Here is a 20,481-nt window from a genome sequence, read left to right as displayed (position 1 = left end):
TTAGGCTTTAGATACAATTACTGCTCAACATTTTGTAAACAATATAAAGTGTAAAGATTCAGGGGCTGGATCTGGGCAGGGTTGTTATGATGTGGGTGTGGTTATGGGGAGGTTTGAACTGTCCCAATTTAGGACTCATTCGCAATTTCCAGAATAACTAGAACCTCTGAAGTAAGAAACATCGAATATGCTATTTCTAATATATTTTAGGTGAAAATGTAGAAGTCTGACACCAGAAATTAGCGATCAAACTGTAAATTATGGCTACACTTCTGTGCTTAGAGTCACATTAAAATACATTTTTATTTGCAGGTAAGAACACATTCTCACATAATAAATTATATAAATATTTATTTATTGAGTCATTTTCTACTACTTTAGAAAACTTTTCTTCTACAAGTTTTCCCATTAAAGTCTACAATTTTTTTTGTACACAAATAATTTGATAACTTTTCTCTAAAAGATTTTAAAATCAAAATTTACAGTAAGTGAAAGTATTTAAAGTAATTAAATATTCCAGTTTTAAGAACTGAATATAATGTTGATACAGGGCAAGATGTTGTACGTGGCATACTCATATACAACTAGAAATTCCCTTTTAAATAGTTAAAGGTTCCATTTAAAAGCTGTTTCTGTAGCACCTCCCTTCCTCAGATTCAATAGTTCTTGCCCCAGGCTTTGATAGTGGCAAGAAACTATTGAGCTTCTTATATTAACTCTAAAGACAGAATCTATGATCAGCTTAATCAGCAAGTACAAAAAGAAAAGGAAAACAAAATTAACAAACCAAACACAAACAACTTTTATTTACTAGAGTTTTAAAAATGGCCATTATTATCAGCTTACAATTTAAAATTCCCACTTGTGTTCTATAAAGAGCAATAAAGTTGACAGATTCAAAAGGCCGAAAGGAAATAGAAAAAAAGAATCTTCTCAATTTTAAAGGGATAAATTAAAGAATTTGGTTTATAGTTTTTTTTTTTTTTTTTTTGCACGATCACTGTGATTCACTGTATTTCCACACTAACACACTTTGTCTTTGTAAATGTTTTGTTATTAACGTCTCCATAGCACACTCCCCCTGCCCATCATTTTCTGTAATACATGATTCAATGATCCCAAATTTGTTTTATTTTTCCATGTATTATATCACTTGTATCTGAGGCAAAGTGCTCAATGACAAGCACAATATGAATAAAATAACAACAATACATTGCGGATACTAGATATTTACAATATAAAAGCACTCACCCAACCCACACAGGCAACACTAAAACCTCTCTATATTCCCATCACCCTTCAGTGTTTACTTGATTCTAGGTATTCTTTCCACCTCCCCTCTCTGGCTCACCTCCCCCTCCATCTCTAGTGAAATATATTGCTGATCTTGTAGACTTTGTAACACGAGGAAGCAACATCTACAGTTTCCTGATTATATTAACATTGATTTCTGATTCCTGGATCTCATCTCCCCCCTGATCTGAGCCCAGTACAGACACTTAAAAGCAAAATAATCAGGAGTAATGCTTCCGAGGTTTAAAGTGAGAGGCTGACAGAATATATTGCCCCTGGATAGTGGCTTGGTGCTAGTGAGAATACACAGTGCTGTGCATTAGTAAGACACATGAAATGTGAGAAATTATTCCTTGTTCTGCCCATATGCCCTAGCCTCAAACTGGACAACAGGCAAAATCTGCAAATCTGTCTTCCATGGAGTCTTATCATTTATATGTATCTTTGAAAAGATATACGTCTAATATTCTATTTGGTGTTAAATTATGTTACGTATGACAAAAAGAGTAGATAATTACCACCAATAAACCCTGTGGTATTTTTTTTAACCATCAACTCTTTTCAATATTGTCCATGAAAACCCAGTGACTCTCTTAAAAAGGCATTTAGCATCTTTTGCATTTGTGTGGAAATTGTGCTTATCACATGCAAAATATGTAACCTGCAAACCCAATAGCTGGTATATGCACTTTTGCAGCATTTTGAAAAACTAGATTACATATTTCTTCTTTTGACCTTCCTAGGGAGTGTGGGGACAAAGCATTTTTTTTACACAAAGGACATCCTGTAGATTGTAAGCTTTTGTTTTGTCAAGTCTAACATCTGAATGTAAAATATGACTAATTAAAAATAATATATAGACAAATGTTACACCAATATGTGTCATATAAAAGAGTGTTTATACTTCAGGCTATCTCAAAACCATGACTAAGAATAACTACTAATCAGTAGTACCTTTGCAAGGACAGTAAACATTACATTTTTCTGAAATGCTTCACCAACACAGTGATTGCAATTGTCTGTTCATTTTTGGGTAACTTTGCAGCTGGGAGCACGCTCTCACTATAGTCTTTGGGGCAGGCACTATGGTATCCGATTGGTTGTATCAACCGCTTTCATTTCAAAGACAAACTTTTTTTTTAAATATCTGACAGTGGGGATGGCGGTTAAAACCTTACAAAGCTCCTGAATGGGTGAAAAAATATAACGTACAATACAATTCACAAGGGAATGTGGAGTAAAGCAATTTGGCAGTGCTTTAAAAGCATTTCTATAACTATAACATTTACTGTCCCTTTAAAGTGACATTGAACGTTTTCTAAGCAGTAGTATTGAGGTTATGTCCTGCATCCCTGTAGTCATCGGTGCTGCCATGTGATTTCTAGCTTTCACTCCATTCCAGTGCACATGTGCAGTAACTCTTTAATGTACCGCAAACGAAAACCTTGGTTCCAAAATGGAAGTACCCAATAATTAGAGGGGAGTGCCTTGAAATGTGTTTAGTGTTTAATGTTCCTTTAAAGGAATATATTTAAAAACATTAACTTTTCAGGCTAATTAATAAATATTTAAGAAAATATATAAATATAAAATAAAAAAAAATACAACTTCATTAAAAACATTAGGTCCATAATGTTCCATACTGCAGACTTTGCTCCACAAACTAAGGGGTAGATTTACTAAAGGTACAAGCAGACATGATTCGCTGTAACGAATCATGTCCCGCTTGACCTCGCTAAATGCAAAAGCATTTCTTTTTGTGCAATGCCACCCCCTGCTTACTCACAGCCAATTGGCCACTAGCAGGGGCTGTCAATCATCCAGATTGGATCGGGATGATTTCCGTCCGGCACCTTATGACCGGTGCTTCTTAACTTCCATTTCGGGTGGACCAGAAACGATGGGGCATCCATGCAGCGTCCATTGCTTGTTAAATCGACCCCATGATCTTCTCTTAATAAAAACATTTATAATGTGTATAGACAGTAGAATAGACTTTAAAATTCAACAAGATATCGTACTTGGCAATCACGTACCTTAAATATCACAGAGCAGGCTCACATGGGCAACAAAATATATCTGGTATTGTATTGTGTGAGTATAAAGACATAAGATGTATCTAATAAATGCAGTGATGCGATGCAGCCCATCAAACAACACCTAGTAGCTTCCATTTATGCTACAGCTAGAATAACTCCTTGCAGATAGAGGTTTAAATCTGTATACTGTGGTACAGACAGATACAGACACCTCTGACAGTAATATGTTTTATCACTGTTTATTTAGCTGAAAGCAGAAGTGAGAAGTTGTAAAACCTTAATAAACTCTGGGCAGCCACACTCTGTGAGCAAGGGGCAGCTGGGAGCTGAGAGACAGAGACCAAATGCCAGATTGTAACCGTTTTATTGCTTTCTCTGCTCATAAATTTCCCATTTTGGAAGTTAAGTGTAGATTGAGGTTTTGTGGATTGTTCAGAAGAGGAACCCAATTTTGGTTTTAAGTTTTAACCTGAGACTATATGCGGCAGCTGTGTTTCTGACACATACAGGGACAGCCCTGATTTGTGAGGATTATTGCCCTGTGTGCTAAGGAAGAATTGGCCCCCCAAGTACCTGTATAGGAAACAGCTGCAGGTTTTCAGAAAATGTCTGGAGGCAATTAGAGGGAGCTTGTGAAGCAGGTAGTAAGTATGAGAGAAACTGACAAAATCAGGTGAAATGCTGCAGAAGACAGAATATAGGTGGGCACCGCAGCTTGATTGCTTGATGGACACCATACTAGACCCTGCACATTACATTAAATTTAACCCCATTTATCTCAATCAGTTCATTAAAAGCCATGGCATGTGGGGGGTATTCTCCACTGCTCCAGAGAATGGCCTAAATGCAGAACACAAGATATAACTGAAGCTTAAACCGTTGGTGATAAATAAATTGGCTATGGTTTCAAAACAAAGTCAGATGTGCTAGAGCTTGCAGATATCAAGAGATGAGATGTTGTGGTACATCATTTGAGGAAGAAGGATTAGCTGGAAGTAATGCAAGGAGTCACCGGATGGATATTTATGTTCTAACAATTTAGGAAGGCAATAAACTGACATTTTTGGTACCATTCATTTGCCTTCCGAGACAACCTTTTCTCACAAAATGAAGGAGCCAATTTCTGGGGCCTCACCCCTGGGGAATCAACATTGCCCTGTCAGTGATATAATGACCTCATGTCACAAATTGAAGGATAAAAAAGGGAGCTGTCCTGTCACAGTAGGAAGGTGACCAGTGAGTTTGGCCATTGCAGTTCTAGGTCTGTTTTTTATTGCATGGCCAGAGTGTATGCTCCTACCCCCTCCTTGCCCCCCCCCCCCCCCCCCTATACAGGCTTCAGAGCACTGCGGTGTCCATGTAACGAGCCCATGGAACCAGAGAGCTAATGAGAAAAGGAGCGTGTGCTCCTGTCCTCTGGATCAATACACACAGCAGCACGCTCCAGACACCCCCGTCTTACTGCTTCATTTTTCTTCTTCCCACAGATGAGTCGTGTTATTATTTTCTCTGGGTCGATATCTAACAACCTTTTTTTTATATTTTATCTGCTGCTCCATAAATTTTCTGATTACTTTAAACAGGGGGGGATTCAGGTTAAGGTTTGTAACTCATGTTAAAAAGTGAAACTGTCCCTCACCTACCAAAAACTAAGTGCATTTTTTTTTCACAAACCAATTAACCTTTTCCTACAAGTACCTTAACTAATTCCACACTGAAAGGACTAAATTGTTTGTCTCTAGGGCACCAACAAAATTACAGTAGCCGTTATATACAAAAGAATCATGCACAGTGTGTACAGTGGATTGATTGGAAATTCATTAGTTCCTTAACAGCCAATAATACGTAAACTTGCTAAGTAAATAGGCAATAAAATAACATAATAATCTTCTTTGGCTTCGCTCACATTTCTTTCATATCAGCAGACACGTATACTAATAGGTTCGGTCTGTAGTAAGCAAGGGCAGACCCATAGCAGCAACATGACCAGTATGGGTAGTCTAAGAGGGCGATTTATCAAGCTGAGGTGGACAGGGGTGCACATACGCGCCGCTGTCCGCTGCAGCTTGCCTCTGGCGGACTGAATTCCCCCTGGCAGAATTTAGCATTGCACACAAGCGTTATTTTGCTCGCACGGGCAGGAGCTGTCAATCTCCCCCAGTCGGACTATACCCGGGGGAGATTGAATTTCACCACTTTAGATGTGGCGAAAAAGTTAGGAAAGCAGCCGGTCTGATGACTGCTGCTTCTTAAATACGGCGTGCAGGTTCTCTTGTGAGAACCTGCAGTCATATGGGGTCGAAAGCTTTGCAAAGCCTTTGATAAATCGACCCCTTACCACAGTAAATTTAAACAGAAATATGTTGTTAGTGTATTATATTATTGTATTGTTGCTTATATATAACTGTGTGTTTTATTCCCTGTACAGGCATTAAAAACATAGTTAAAGGGATACTAAACCCACATTTTTTCTTTAATGATTCAGATAGAGCATGCAATTTTAAGTAACTTTCTAATTGAGTCCTATTATTATTATTTTTTCTTTGTTCTCTTACTATCTTTATTTGAAAAAGCAGGAATCTAAGCTAAAGAGCTGGACCATTTTTGGTTCAGCACCCCGAATAGCGATTGCTGATTGGTGGCTACATTTAGCCACCAATCAGCAAGCACTACCTAGGTGCTGAACCAAAAGTGGGCCAGCTTCTAAGCTTACATTCTTGCTTTTCAAATAAAGATAGCAAGGAGAACGAAAATATGTGATAATAGGAGTAAATTAGAAAGTTTTTTTTTTAAATTGCATCTACCTGAACAATAAATAACAATTTGGGGTGTTAGTCCCTTTAAAGTGAGCTTCAGACCAGCAATGAACTACTGGGAGCTAGCTGAACTCATCTGGTGAGCCAATGACAAGAGACAAATCTGTGTAGCCCCCAATTACTAGTTTCCTTTATATGTACATTTTTTAAACAAAGGATACCAAGAAACAGAGTAAATTTGAAAATAGAAGTTAATTTAAAAGTGTCTTAAAATGACATTCTTTATCTTAATCATGAAAGTTTACTTTTTGACTTTCCTATCATTTTAATCAGGGAGTAGACTATTGCTGTAAAAAGGCATTAAAGGGACATCAAACACTTTGAGATGGTAATATTAAATGATAAATCATATATATATATATAAATAACTTTGCAATATACTTTCATTATTATTTTGTCCTTTTCAGTAATTCCATTCTGAAATTGTGAGCATTTCAGTTCCTGTTAGAAATGGAAGAGCAGATAACTTTTATTTTCTACACAGCCATTGGCTGCACTTTCTAGTTACCTATTTATAACTGTCCCTAATTGGCTTCCGCAGAGAAGGTAACCTAAGTTACAACATGGCAGCTCCCATTGTTTTATAGACACTAAAAACTTTACACTTATTTTGTCAATATTTAAACAGCTAATGGAAACTTTAAAAAGTACATCTGCATGTTATTCTCAGACTAATCTTTTCTTTGAAAGCAATCATTCTATCTAGCATTCACTAAGTGTTTAATGTCCCTTTAAAGCAACATGAATGTCTTTTAACTTTAAACTTGCATGATTCCAGCAGAGCAATGCCATTTTATACAGTTTTTCAATTGACTTTGTTCTATTGGCTATCCTTTTATGAAGCGGTGAGCTAGTAAGGCTCATTAGTGTCCAGGGCACTGTACTGGCAGCAGTGTGTGTAACAAATATTTATAACAAGGTTATACACTGCTGAACACTAGAGGGTAGTAGTGTTTGCAACCAATGTATAAAATTGTTACTTAATATTTGGCCAGATTACAAGTGGAGCATTATTTAATGCTCCCGCCTCCGAGCGTTAATTGCGCTAGAAGTAAGCATTTTTGCCACGCCAAGTAGCACTCGTATTACAAGATGAAAGAGTAAATTGTTTTTGCTCACAGGCTAACATGACGAGCATACACAGCCGAACTTCCGAATAATGAGCATGAGATAACCCTATTCCCTCATAGAAGTCAATGGAGCAAAAAAGTGGGGAAAAACCCTAACACCCCTACTAGCGCGCAAACACGATCGCATATTCTCAAGGTGTGCTAATCCGACATGAAAATATGGATATTTCACATTCCAATGTTCTTCACTAGAATAATATGTTCTATTTATTTAATAAATACATACTTTCTACATATACCTGATGGTATTTTAGTACAAATATACTATATACATACATACATATATATATATATATATATATATATATATATATATATATATTATTTATATATATATATATATATAGATATATATAGCTGTATAGATCTAAAAAGACAAGCGCACAAAAATACCTCTCATAGTGCAGATCAATTTTAATAAAATATATTGAACATATAAAAAAACACCTCCCCTAGGGTAATCCCTACTCACAGTATGAGCCCCTCAATCGTATGAGGTAGGGGAGAGGGGCGGGTTAATAAATAAGGGTCCCCACTGTGTCCACAAATGATACGTCCTGGTTGTGCTAAGTTCTTTCTTGAGAGTTTCAAGTAGCCAAATGTCCAGGTATCCAGGTATCCCAATGTCTGTGATGGTGAATCAGGGGCACCAAGTATGGCCAATTGTAGCCAAATATACTGTAACAAGTTGCTCAATTTATAGCAACAAAGTGTCCAAATAAACTCTGGAAACAAACCCGACCAGTGTGGAGTACTGAGCAGCGTGTGTATACTGATGTGCTAATGAGCACACAATTATAGTCCGCGCCCCACATATAGGACCACACTGCCCATTTAAAGCTACAAAACAAGTTAAAAAAGTGTGGCCTATAATGCGGGAACAATAACGATATATATGTCTTATATGTGTACATATGTATTTATTTGTGTCTGTAAATACATATACACACATATAAATACATATGTTATATATATAAATAGACATGTATATGTATGTAGCTCAATGTTAAAGCCCTTTGCCTGCCTTTTTTTCTAACACCTGAGACCTCTATCTTACCTGATGCCGTTAACTTTAATTGCGTTCAAGCGATCTTACTTTCAGCTTGTAATACGAGCGAAAAAAAACCTGATGTGCGCAAAAAACACCCATGATAAACCCCTTTCTACAATCATCAGGAGAGCAGTGTCTGCATACCTACTCCTATCTCGTCATCACTGTGTGTGTGTAAGTGAGCTGTCAGCCACTGAGCAGATACAAAATCACAGAACTCAAAGCAAATAGTCATCATTTATGTAGAATTACCCCCAAGGCTGGTACTATATGAGTGAAGAGATGTAAAGAAAGTGCCTGTGTCCAGCAGCAATGTCACAGACCTATCCTGGCAAGTCTTGCTCAGATGATGAATGGAGTTTTTGCACTAGGATGTTATTGGCTTTGCTTTTGTCAATATGTTTGTGTGACTTCCAACTTCTCTGTGATTGATCTCTTCTTCCTAGCTGATCAGTTATTAAGAGAGAACAGGAGAGGGCAGGCTAAGGTGTTCCCAGTGCAAGGCTCTGCTTTATTGTCACCAGCACAGACACTGGGCTAAATTCACAGTCTCTCCAGCCTCTCTAGACTGGAATAGGAAGATGAGTTTGCTTCAGTGAATCAGCCACATAGAATAAAATAGGTACTCATAGTGGTAAAGAGGTGATGGGGCTGATAAAGGGTCAGTTTATGAGAGGAGTGCAAACGTTTGTGCACAAGAGATATTGGGTTTTTCGCTTTTGTTTGCTCGCAGGTTAAATTGCACTGGTATTACAAGTTGAAAGTAAACACAATCACTTGATCAACGTAATGCTCGTCAGGTTAGCCCATCCTCAGAGCTCTGGTCAACTGTTTTCCGAAACAAAAAAGTGTCACAAAACACATTAAATTACATTACAAAGTACAGTTACACTTACAATAACACCATCTAATAACAATAATAAATTAAAAAAATATTGCACAAAAAGTTATAAGGCCTCAAATATACAGGGAGTGCAGACTTATTAGGCAAGTTGTATTTTTGAGGATTAATTTTATTATTGAAGAACAACCATGTTCTCAATGAACCCAAAAAACTCATTAATATCAAAGCTGAATAGTTTTGGAAGTAGTTTTTAGTTTGTTTTTAGTTATAGCTATTTTAGGGGGATATCTGTGTGTGCAGGTGACTATTACTGTGCCTAATTATTAGGCAACTTAACAAAAAACAAATATATACCCATTTCAATTATTTATTTTTACCAGTGAAACCAATATAACATCTCAACATTCACAAATATACATTTCTGACATTCAAAAACAAAACAAAAACAAATCAGTGACCAATATAGCCACCTTTCTTTGCAAGGACACTCAAAAGCCTGCCATCATGGATTCTGTCAGTGTTTTGATCTGTTCCACCATCAACATTGCGTAGCCGCAGCAGGCAACCAAGCCTCCCCAGGACACTGTTCAGAGAGGTTGTACTGTTTTACCCTCCTTGTAAATCTCACATTTGAGATGGACCACGAGGTCTCCAATGGGGTTCCAGATCAGGTGAACAAGAGAGAGATACCATGTCATTAGATTTTCTTCTTTTATACCCCTTTCTCCTGCAGCCACGCCTGTGGAGTACTTGGACGCGTGTGATGGAGCATCTGTCCTGCATGAAAATCATGGTTTTTTCTTGAAGGATGCCAGACTTCTTCCTGTACCACTGCTTGAAGAAGGTGTCTCTCCAGAAACTGGCAGAAGGACCTGGGAGTTGAGCTTGACTCCATCCTCAACCCAAAAAAAGGCCCCACAAGCTCATCTTTGATGATTACCAGCCCAAACAGTACTCCACCTCCACCTTGCTGGCGTTCCCTCCTGAGTCGGACTGGAGCTCTCCTGCCCTTTACCAATCCAGCCACGGGCCCATCCATCTGGCCCATCAAGACTCACTCTCATTTTCATCAGTCCATAAAAACCTTAGAAAATCAGTCCTTGAGATATTTCTTGGACCAGTCTTGACGTTTCAGCTTGTGTGTCTTGTTCAGTGGTGGTCGTTTCTTTCAGCCTTTCTTACCTTGGCCATGTCTCTGAGTATTGCCACACCTTGTGCTTTTGGGCACTCCATTGATGTGCAGCTCTGAAATATGGCCAAACTGGTGGCAAGTGGCATCTTGGCAGCTTGCACGCTTGACTTTTCTCAGTTCATGGGCAGTTATTTTGCGCCTTGGTTTTTCCCACACGCTTCTTGCGACCCTGTTGACTATTTTGAATGAAACGCTTGATTGTTCGATGATCACGCTTCAGAAGCTTTGACAATTTTAAGAGTGCTGCATCCCCTCTGCAAGATATCTCACTATTTTTGACTTTTCTGAGCGCCTGTCAAGTCCCTTCTTTTTGAACCCATTTTTGCCAAAGGAAAGGAAGTTGCCTAATAATTATGCACACCTGATATAGGGTGTTGATGTCATTAGACCACACCCCTTCTCATTACAGAGATGCACATCACCTAATATGCTTAATTGGTAGTAGGCTTTAGAGCCTATACAGCTTGGAGTAAGACAACATGCATAAAGAGGATGATGTGGTCAAAATACTCATTTGCCTAATAATTCTGCACTCCCTGTATTAGGTCTCAGGTGTTCGAAAAAAAAAAAAATAGGCAAAGGGCTTAAACATAGAGAGACATACACAAATGTCTAAATATGTATATGTATCAATATATATATATATATATATATATATATATATATATATATATAAAAGTGCATTGGAGCCCTTTGCAGTTTATTAGATGAAAACATGTAAAAGCATATTTATGTAATATGCATTTCTAAAGTGTTGTACTGTGTACTTACTGTAAATATTTCACATTCCAATGTTCTGTACAAAGCAGAATATGTTCTAAGTATTTCTAAATAGATATTCCCTATATATATACATCTGTATATATCTATACCTATATATATATATAATATATATACTATATATATATATAGATGATAGATATATAAGTAATTATATATATATATATAATATATATATATATATATATTATATCTATATATTTATATATATATATATATATATATATAATTTGCACAGATGAATGCACACTCACCCGGTCTTGTAAATCAAAACAACACCTTTATTGTGGTACAAACTTCTGCTTGGAATTTTATATATATATCTCAATAAACGGTGGCTTGCACCTCGCTGGTCTTTTAAAAAAACGTGCCTTTAATTGCTAATGGCTTTCGCGGGACTGTATCCCCTTCTCTCAGACCATAGGTATAGATATATATTGTAACCAAAAATACCTATCATATATATAGAAACACTGTATTTATGAATAAATAGGAACATATTTCTGCTATGTGCAGACTATTTGGAATGTGAAATATTCAAATTTTCATATTGGGTTGTAGCGCACATGAGAATATGCCGATCGGGTGTTGAGCGTGAGTTTGGTGTTAGGTATTTTTTGCCCCACTGTTTTTGTTCTACAGTTTTTAAGCCATTGAATTCTATGGGGGGAATAGGTTATTGTGCTTGCAATATTGTAAGTTCAGCTTTTTCGTGCGTTCGGGTTAGCACAAGATCGATAACTTTTTACTTTCATCTTGTAATACCAGCGCAACTCGGTCACACGCAAAAGGTTTACTTCGTAGCGCTCCACTCGGAATCTGGCCCAAAGTTGGAGAGGCTGGTGAGAGCTTTTAGTGAATTTTACCAACTTTATTTACATAGATTAAAGCTACATTTTCCATTTTCAGTGGTAGAATGTGACACAAGGGAACCTATTTAAGAAAGTCTGGCAGACCTGATCCGACAGTGCGGATCAGGTCCGCTAGACCTCGCTGAATACGGCGTGCAATACGCTCGCCATATTCAGCATTGCACCAGCAGCTCACAAGAGCTGCTGGTGCAACGCCCGCCCCCTGCAGACTCGCGGCCAATGGGCCGACAGCAGGAGGTGTCAATCAACCCAATCGTACTCGATCGGGTTGATTTCCGGCGATGTCTGTTCGCCTGCTCAGAGCAGGCAGACAGGGTTATGGAGCAGCGGTCTTTGTGACCGCCGCTTCATAACTGCTGTTTCTGGCGAGTCTGCAGGCTCCCTAGAAACACGGGGCATCAGCTCCATTCAGAGCTTGATAGATAGGCCCCAAGGTGTAAAGTTATTTGTAAAGTTATTTACAGAGAAAAAACAGGGACTCTTGGAGTAACATAAGGAAGAAACGTGAAACAACATGTAAGCTGGAATAGATGCATCACCTTCCCATCATATGAGAGATATTGTAACCGCATTCTGTTGTATCTCACCTGTGTATATGAACCTCCCTGGCGTCCCTTTGCAGAACTGCTTAGATTTGTAAGACAACGTAACTTCCACTACACCGGGAATATGTCGAGGAGGCGTCTGCACTCGGATGGCATGAGGTGTGATCAACTGGAGTAAAAATGGAAAATGTAATAGGTTAACACATAATTGTCATCTTATGGACTACATTACATTTTGCTCCACATTGTTCTTTAAAACATAAAAAACTTGCTGATTTGCGGATATGAAACCCCATTTTTTTTATTTTGTGATTCAGGACACAATTCTGAAAATTCTAAAAAAAAAAGTTTCCAATTTAATATTTATTAAATTTGTTTCATTTTATAATATTCTTTGTTGAAGAGAAGGACTTGGTACGTAACACATGCACAATTTCTGGAAAACTACATGGCAGGAAACACTGCTGCAAATGTGTGGCATTGTTAAAAACGTTTGTCCAAAACTACTGCCATATATTTCTCCTGATATGTGCACGCTCCTGAGGCAACACACCTGCTTTTCATCAAACAGAATGAAGTACATTTGATTAAAAAAAAATATATATTTTTACACTCCATCCAAATCATGCAAGTTTTTGTTTTTGTAGAGTTTTTATATCAGGGTCATAAAAGGGTTATACACAAACATGATGTTAAACATTGACAGATTATTAAAAGTATAATTCTGTGTGGTTATGTTTTGCAATTTAGCACACTGCCCTGGTCTTTGCCCTGTGTTTCTATCATTCCTTTTGTCCCCTTTCATTTCCTTATTTTCTGTATTTTTTATCTACTGTTTCTGCCTTTGAGAGACGTTCCCTCTGTGTCTTCCTGCCTCTCCCCCGATGCTCTCTCAATTTAAGCGTTTTGTAGAAACATTTCCAATTAGTAAAAATGTTGCTAGTAACGAGCTATTTATTGTTTCATGTATAGCACTGTGCACTTGACATATGGTGCATACGTCCATATGCCCAGTATGCTCTCACATTCAAAACAAACCACCTGATCAGGGAGCCAGAAGTCAATGTGTATCATGTACCCTTATACATTTTATCTTTAATTGATATGTCCCTTTAATGTTGAGAAAAACTATATGAATTCTGATGCCTGTTGGGGGTCATATGATTGCCATTGTATCCTCATTTTATAATCTAGGTAGTATTGTATAACTAACACGAGGTCTCTTTTTGTCTATATATGAATAGATTATATTCCAGTAAAAATACTTATAATATTAGAAAATGTATCTACAAATATCCTGTAGTCTGTAATGGAAAAGTTTGTCAACAAATATTTATACACTGTTCAGTAGCGGACCTACTCAACAGAGGGCAATGGTGCCATTTATTTTTGGGCCCCCCTCAAAGGGTAAGTAGTAAGCAGTAGTAATAATATACATACTACCCTGTTTAATGATGTTTGAGGATAGATAGATAGATAGATAGATAGATAGATAGATAGATAGATAGGATAGAAAGAATAGATAGATAGATAGATAGATAGATAATAGAGAGATAGAGAGATAATAGATAGATAGATAGATAGATAGATAGATAGATAGATAGATAGATAGGATAGATAGAAATAGATAGATAGATAATAGAGAGATATAGAGATAATAGATAGTTAGATAGATAGATAGATAGATAGATAGATAGATAGATAGATAGATAGATGATAGATAGGTAGATAGATAGATAGATAGATAGATAGATAGATAGATAGATAGATAGGTAGATAGATGATAGATGGATATAGATAGATAGGATAGATAGAAATAGATAGATAGATATATAGATAGATAGATAATAGAGAGATATAGAGATAATAGATAGATATAGATAGATAGATAGATAGATAGATAGATAGATAGATAGATAGATGATAGATAAATAGATAGATATAGATAGATAGAGAGATATAGAGATAATAGATAGATAGATAGATAGATAGATAGATAGATAGATAGATAGATAGTTAGATAGATAGATGATAGATAAATAGATAGATAGATAGATAGATAGGTAGATAGATAGATAGATAGATAGATAGATAGATAGATAGATAGGTAGATAGATGATAGATAGATAGATAGATAGATAGACCTGCATCCTGCATTAATAAAAGGCTCCCCTGCTTTAGGATTGCACACGCCTATGTACAGACTGGCTGCTATGGGCCCTCCTCAGGACTTGGGCCCTGGTGTCACTGCACCTGCTTCACCAATAGTTCCGCCTGTGACGCTGTTTATTTTAGGTACCTGAATTACAAGACCATTTAATTGCCCTTCCAACATCTTTAATCATATATAGTCTGGAAAAGATGTTGCTTTTTCTACACTATGAAATGGAATGAAAGCCCCTCTCACTATGAGCAGTTCTATTTCCTATTGGTTTAGACAAGAGCCAAAAACCCTTTAATGGAAGAATTTGAATCCTATAATCCTTCAATATTTCTGCATTTGAAAAAATTTCTTTATACCATTATTTAATTATTATTTAATAATTTTTTTATGGAAAATAGTTTTACAGAACAATTATGGCTTTTTAATACTAAGGAGCTTATATTAACGCATATGACTAGCGTCATCATATAGAAACCTTTAACAATCATTTATTTTATGTTATGCCAGGTGCAATGTAAGTGGGGGCCAAATGTAATTTAGTTTTTATACAAAAGAAGCATTTGTGGTATTTTCTTCTTTTTAACAGAAAAAAGTGTCATCTGGTAGAAATTTACTTTGTAAATATTAATTTATTTCATATTGCTGGGTCAAAATACTTATATATCCACCTGACTCATTACTAATAAACATATGTTGTTATATCTATATAGTATACTGTATATATATAAATATATATAAATATATATATATATATATATAGTAAACATAAACTTGCAAGTATAAGAGTGCAAAAAGAAACTGCTCTAACATGTAAAAATATGTTATTATTGAAATATTGCTTGTTTCTAACTGTTTAAGTCCAACAAAGGGGTTAATCACATAATTATAGTCAGCCGCAGAACAGCAATGCTATACAGGGACATAAATAAATATACCTTGTGAGCCAATGACAAGAGGCATATGTGAGTAGCCCCCAATCACCAGCTAGCTCCCAGTAGTGCAATGGTACACCTGAGCTTACATAGGTATGTATTTTACAAAGGATGCCAAAACATAGGAAATTTAAAAACAAAAGTACATTTCATAGTCTTTAAAGGGATGTAAAATATTTTTCGATTATAATGTAGTGTTTAATTATAAGTAGTAAAAAAAAACCTTTGTAAAATATTTGTTATATTATTTTTTATTAAGTATCTATTTTGTATCCCCATTCCTGTCAGTTAATTCTGAAAACCATGGGTTTCACAATTCCTGTTGGAAGTGGAAGTGTAGATTCCAGACTTAAAGGGACAGTCTACAATAGAAGTTTTATTGTTTAAAAAGATACATAATCCATTTATTACCCATTCCCCAGTTTTGCATAACCAACACGGTTATATTAATATACTTTTTACCTCTGTGATTACCTTGTATCTAAGAACCTTCTGACATCCCCCTGATCACATGACTGTGACTATTTATCATCTTTTGACTTGCATTTAGCTTTATGTTGTGCTAAATCTTAAATAACTTTCTGTGCCTGAACACAGTGTTATCTATATGGCCCATGTGAACTATCAAGTCTTTTGTTGTGAAAAGCCATTTAAAAAGCATTTGATAAGAGGCAGCCCTCAAGGGCTTAGAAATTAGCATATGAGCCTACCTATGTTTAGTTTCAACTAAGAATACCAAGAGAAAAAAAAGCAAATTTGATGATAAAAGTAAATTGGAAAGTTGATTAAAATTACATGTCCTATCTGAATAATGAAAGTTTAATTTTGACTAGACTGTCCCTTTAATACTCTTATATTCCACAAAGCAATTGGTTGCACACTCTGGTTACTCATTTCTAATTGGCCTCAGAAGAGAAGGAAACCTAGGTTACAACATGGCAACCCCCACTGCATAATGGGCTCTAAACATTACACTTTTTTTTCAATATTTTATCAACTTGCATCATTTTAAAATATTTCTGAAGAGTATTTTCAGGCTAATCTCTGTTTTGAATACACATATCTAAGATTTATTTAGTGGTTATATTTCCTTTTAATTCTCAATTAAGAACATTATTAGATTAGAACCTTATGTAATTCATGGGTTTGTAGCGGGTTAAACACAAACTTACACACAGACGTTTGTGCAATAATAAAATTTTGTAATAAATTAGCACTATGTGCACTTTTATGTCCCTTTAAATCCAATGAATATAAATATGTTTATCTGAACTAAGGGCATGATGTATTAGATATGTCTCTTGTCTTCATTTTTGACAATAAAGATCTATTTCAACTAAATCCAATGTATGTAGCAACTAACCCTTTAATTGTGTTTCATACGTCTCAGTTACCCAGATCCCCCTTCTTAGTTTTTATTTTTCAACTGTTAGTCTAAGAATCAATCTCACAGATTTTTTTATGCTAAACTATGACCATTGACCTATAATCGCAGGGGTATATTTTAGCTCTTTTAATGCAAATGACTCCCTGTAACATGATCAAAACTCATCATATATATTATTACAAGAAATTCAAGGACACTTTCCAGAAACTGATAGATGGCTGGTTTTATACACATAGATACTATAAATATATCTTGAGCAAACATTGAGCAAATTAAAAACACATTATTCCATGCTCCAAATAGTTAGGGCCAGCAGCAGGAAATGAATAAGACCATATTAACTAAGTAGTGCTACAGCACACATTCCAGTGATTTAGTGCCAGCATCAATACAGCGCTCATCAAAACATTACAGGAAAAGCACAGCACTAATAATTCAAGCTCACTTTTGACAACAGTAAAAATGTTACAAGTATAAAACTAGTGTTAACCCCTTGCGGCTAGAGAGGGCTGCAATACAAGGTTATATAAATGATAACCTGGCATGACAGAAAAAGAAAAATATAATTGGTTTGTAATGTATTGCATCCTTTATGAACAATGTAGTGAGCATGTGACTGTGCAAGTGTGAAATACAGTTACAGTGCATGAGTGAGAATGTGTGACAGTGCATGAGTGAGAATGTGTGACAGTGTGTGAGTGAGAATGTGTGACAGTGTGTGAGTGAGAATGTGTGACAGTGCATGAGTGAGAATGTGTGACAGTGCATGAGTGAGCAATGTGTGACAGTCGCATGAGTGTGAATGTGTGACAGTGTGTGAGTGAGAATGTGTGACAGTGCATGAGTGAGAATGTGTGACAGTGCATGAGTGTGAATGTGTGACAGTGCATGAGTGAGAATGTGTGACAGTGCATGAGTGAGAATGTGTGACAGTGCATGAGTGAGAATGTGTGGACAGTGTGTGAGTGAAGAATGTGTGACAGGTTAGTGTGAGGTGAGATGTGTGACAGTGTTGGAGTGAGAATGTGTGACAGTGTGTGAGTGAGAATGTGTGACAGTGTGTGAGTGAGAATGTGTGACAGTGTGTGAGTGAGAATGTGTGACAGTGCATGAGTGAGAATGTGTGACAGTGCATGAGTGAGAATGTGTGACAGTGTGTGAGAATGTGTGACAGTGTGTGAGTGAGAATGTGTGACAGTGTGTGAGTGAGAATGTGTGACTGTGCATTGAGTGAGAATGTGTGACAGTGTGTGAGTGAGAATGTGTGACAGTGTGTGAGTGAGAATGTGTGACCAGTGCATGAGTGACGAATGTGAGTGACAGTGTGTGAGTGAGAATGTGTGACAGTGCGTGAGTGAGAATGTGTGACAGTGTGTGAGTGAGAAATGTGTGGACTGGTGCGTGAGTGAGTAATGTGTGACAGTGTGTGAGTGAGAATGTGTGACAGTGTGTGAGTGAGAATGTGTGACAGTGCATGAGTGAGAATGTGTGACAGTGCATGAGTGTGAATGTGTGACAGCGCATGAGTGAGAATGTGTGACAGTGCATGAGTGTGAATGTGTGACGAGTGCTGTGAGTGTGAATGTGTGACAGTGCGTGAGTGTGAATGTGTGACAGTGTGTGAGTGAGAATGTGTGACAGTGTGTGCGTGAGAATGTGTGACAGTGTGTGAGTGAGAATGTGTGACTGTGCATGAGTGAGAATATGTGACAGTGCATGAGTGAGAATGTGTGACAGTGCATGAGTATGAATGTGCGACAGTGCATGAGTGTGAATGTGTGACAGTGCATGAGTGTGAATGTGTGACAGTGCGTGAGTGTGAATGTGTGACAGTGCAGGGGTGTGAATGTGTGACAGTGCAGGAGTGTGAATGTGTGACAGTGCAGGAGTGTGAATGTGTGACAGTGCAGGAGTGTGAATGTGTGACAGTGCAGGAGTGTGAATGTGTGACTGTGCATGAGTGAGAATGTGTGACAGTGCAGGAGTGTGAATGTGTGACTGTGCATGAGTGAGAATGTGTGACAGTGCAGGAGTGTGAATGTGTGACAGTGCATGAGTGTAAATGTGTCATAGTGCATGAGTGAGAATCTATGATAGTGCATATATTATAGAGCTACTTCTACAAGCCAACAGCTGCACAATATATATATATATATATATATATATATATATATATATATATATATATATATATATATATATATATATATATATATATAAAGATAATACTTATATATAATATATATTTTTTCTTAATCCTGGTCAGGATTGGCCAAAAAACTAAAATGAAGCTTGAAGTCTATCCGGCCTACAGAGTATATGGTTTTAAACTACGTGACGCTTATCAAACAACATTTTTGTTCATTTTGTTCTTTGATCAGTTAAAGGGACAGTCAAGTCCAAAAAAAAATTTCATGTTTCAAGTAGGGCATGTAATTTTAAACAACTTTCCAATTTACTTTTATCACCAATTTTGCTTTGTTCTTTTGGTATCTCTTAGTTGAAAGCTAAACCTAGAAGGCTCATATGGTAATTTCTTAGGCCCTTGAAGGCCGCCTCTAATCACATGCTTTTGTATTTGCTTTTCACAGCAGGGGAAAGCTAGTTCAGGTAAACCCTATAGATAACATTGTGACGAACGCCCGTGGATTGTGCGACAGACACTGCACCAATTGGCTAAATGAAAGTCAATAGATAATAAATAAAATGTCATGTGATCAGGGGGCTGTCAGAAGATGCTTAGATACAAGTTAATCACAGAGGTAAAAAGTGTATTAATATAACTGTGTTGGTTATGCAAAACTGGGGAATGGGTAATAAAGGGATTATCTATCTTTTAAAACAACAACAATTCTGGTGTTGACTGTCCCTTTAAAGGGAGAAATCATTTATAATTTTTCTGACAAATACAAAAATGTCTAAATTGTAGCATTTGTCCAAAAACAAATGTACATGTCTATTGTAGTGCTTGTCTGTGTGTGTGAGAATGTGTGACATTGTGTCAGTGAGAATGTGACACAGTGTGTGAGAAATTGTGACAATGGGGCAGAAATATTAAGCTCCGAATGGAGCTTGATGCCCCTTGTTTCTGGTGAGACTTCAGGCTCGCCGGAAACAGAAGTTATGGTGCAGTGGTCTAAAGACCGCTGCTCCATAACTTGTCCGTCTGCTCTGAGGCGGCGGACAGAAATCAACCCGATCGAATACGATCGGGCTGATTGACATCCCCTGCTAGCGGCCAATTGTCCGCAAATCTGCAGGGAGCAGTATTGCACAAGCAGTTCTGGTAAACTGCTTATGCAATGATAAATGCCGACAGTGTATGCTGTCGGCATTTATTGATGTGCAGCGGACATGATGCGCTACATCGTATCATGTCTGCTCACACTTTGATAAATATTCCCCAATGTGTATGTCTTGTAGCAGAAATTCTCAT

General features: G+C 36.9%; 1 protein-coding gene across 2 annotated transcripts in view; it reads right to left on the bottom strand.

Moving 5' to 3' along the window:
• EBF1 (EBF transcription factor 1) overlaps positions 1 to 20,481 on the bottom strand; it is a 511,782-nt gene that overhangs the window by 80,204 nt on the left and 411,097 nt on the right. For both annotated transcript variants that reach the window (XM_053718780.1, XM_053718781.1), the window contains exon 10: positions 12,605 to 12,731. In XM_053718780.1, coding sequence (XP_053574755.1) covers positions 12,605 to 12,731 — 127 coding nt within the window. The remainder of the gene's footprint in view (positions 1 to 12,604; positions 12,732 to 20,481) is intronic.

Source organism: Bombina bombina, chromosome 6 (assembly GCF_027579735.1).
Source record: "Bombina bombina isolate aBomBom1 chromosome 6, aBomBom1.pri, whole genome shotgun sequence".
In the NCBI taxonomy this organism is placed as follows: domain Eukaryota; kingdom Metazoa; phylum Chordata; class Amphibia; order Anura; family Bombinatoridae; genus Bombina; species Bombina bombina.
The sequence above is the reverse complement of the archived record's forward strand: the minus strand, read 5'-3'. Positions and strand labels throughout refer to the sequence as shown.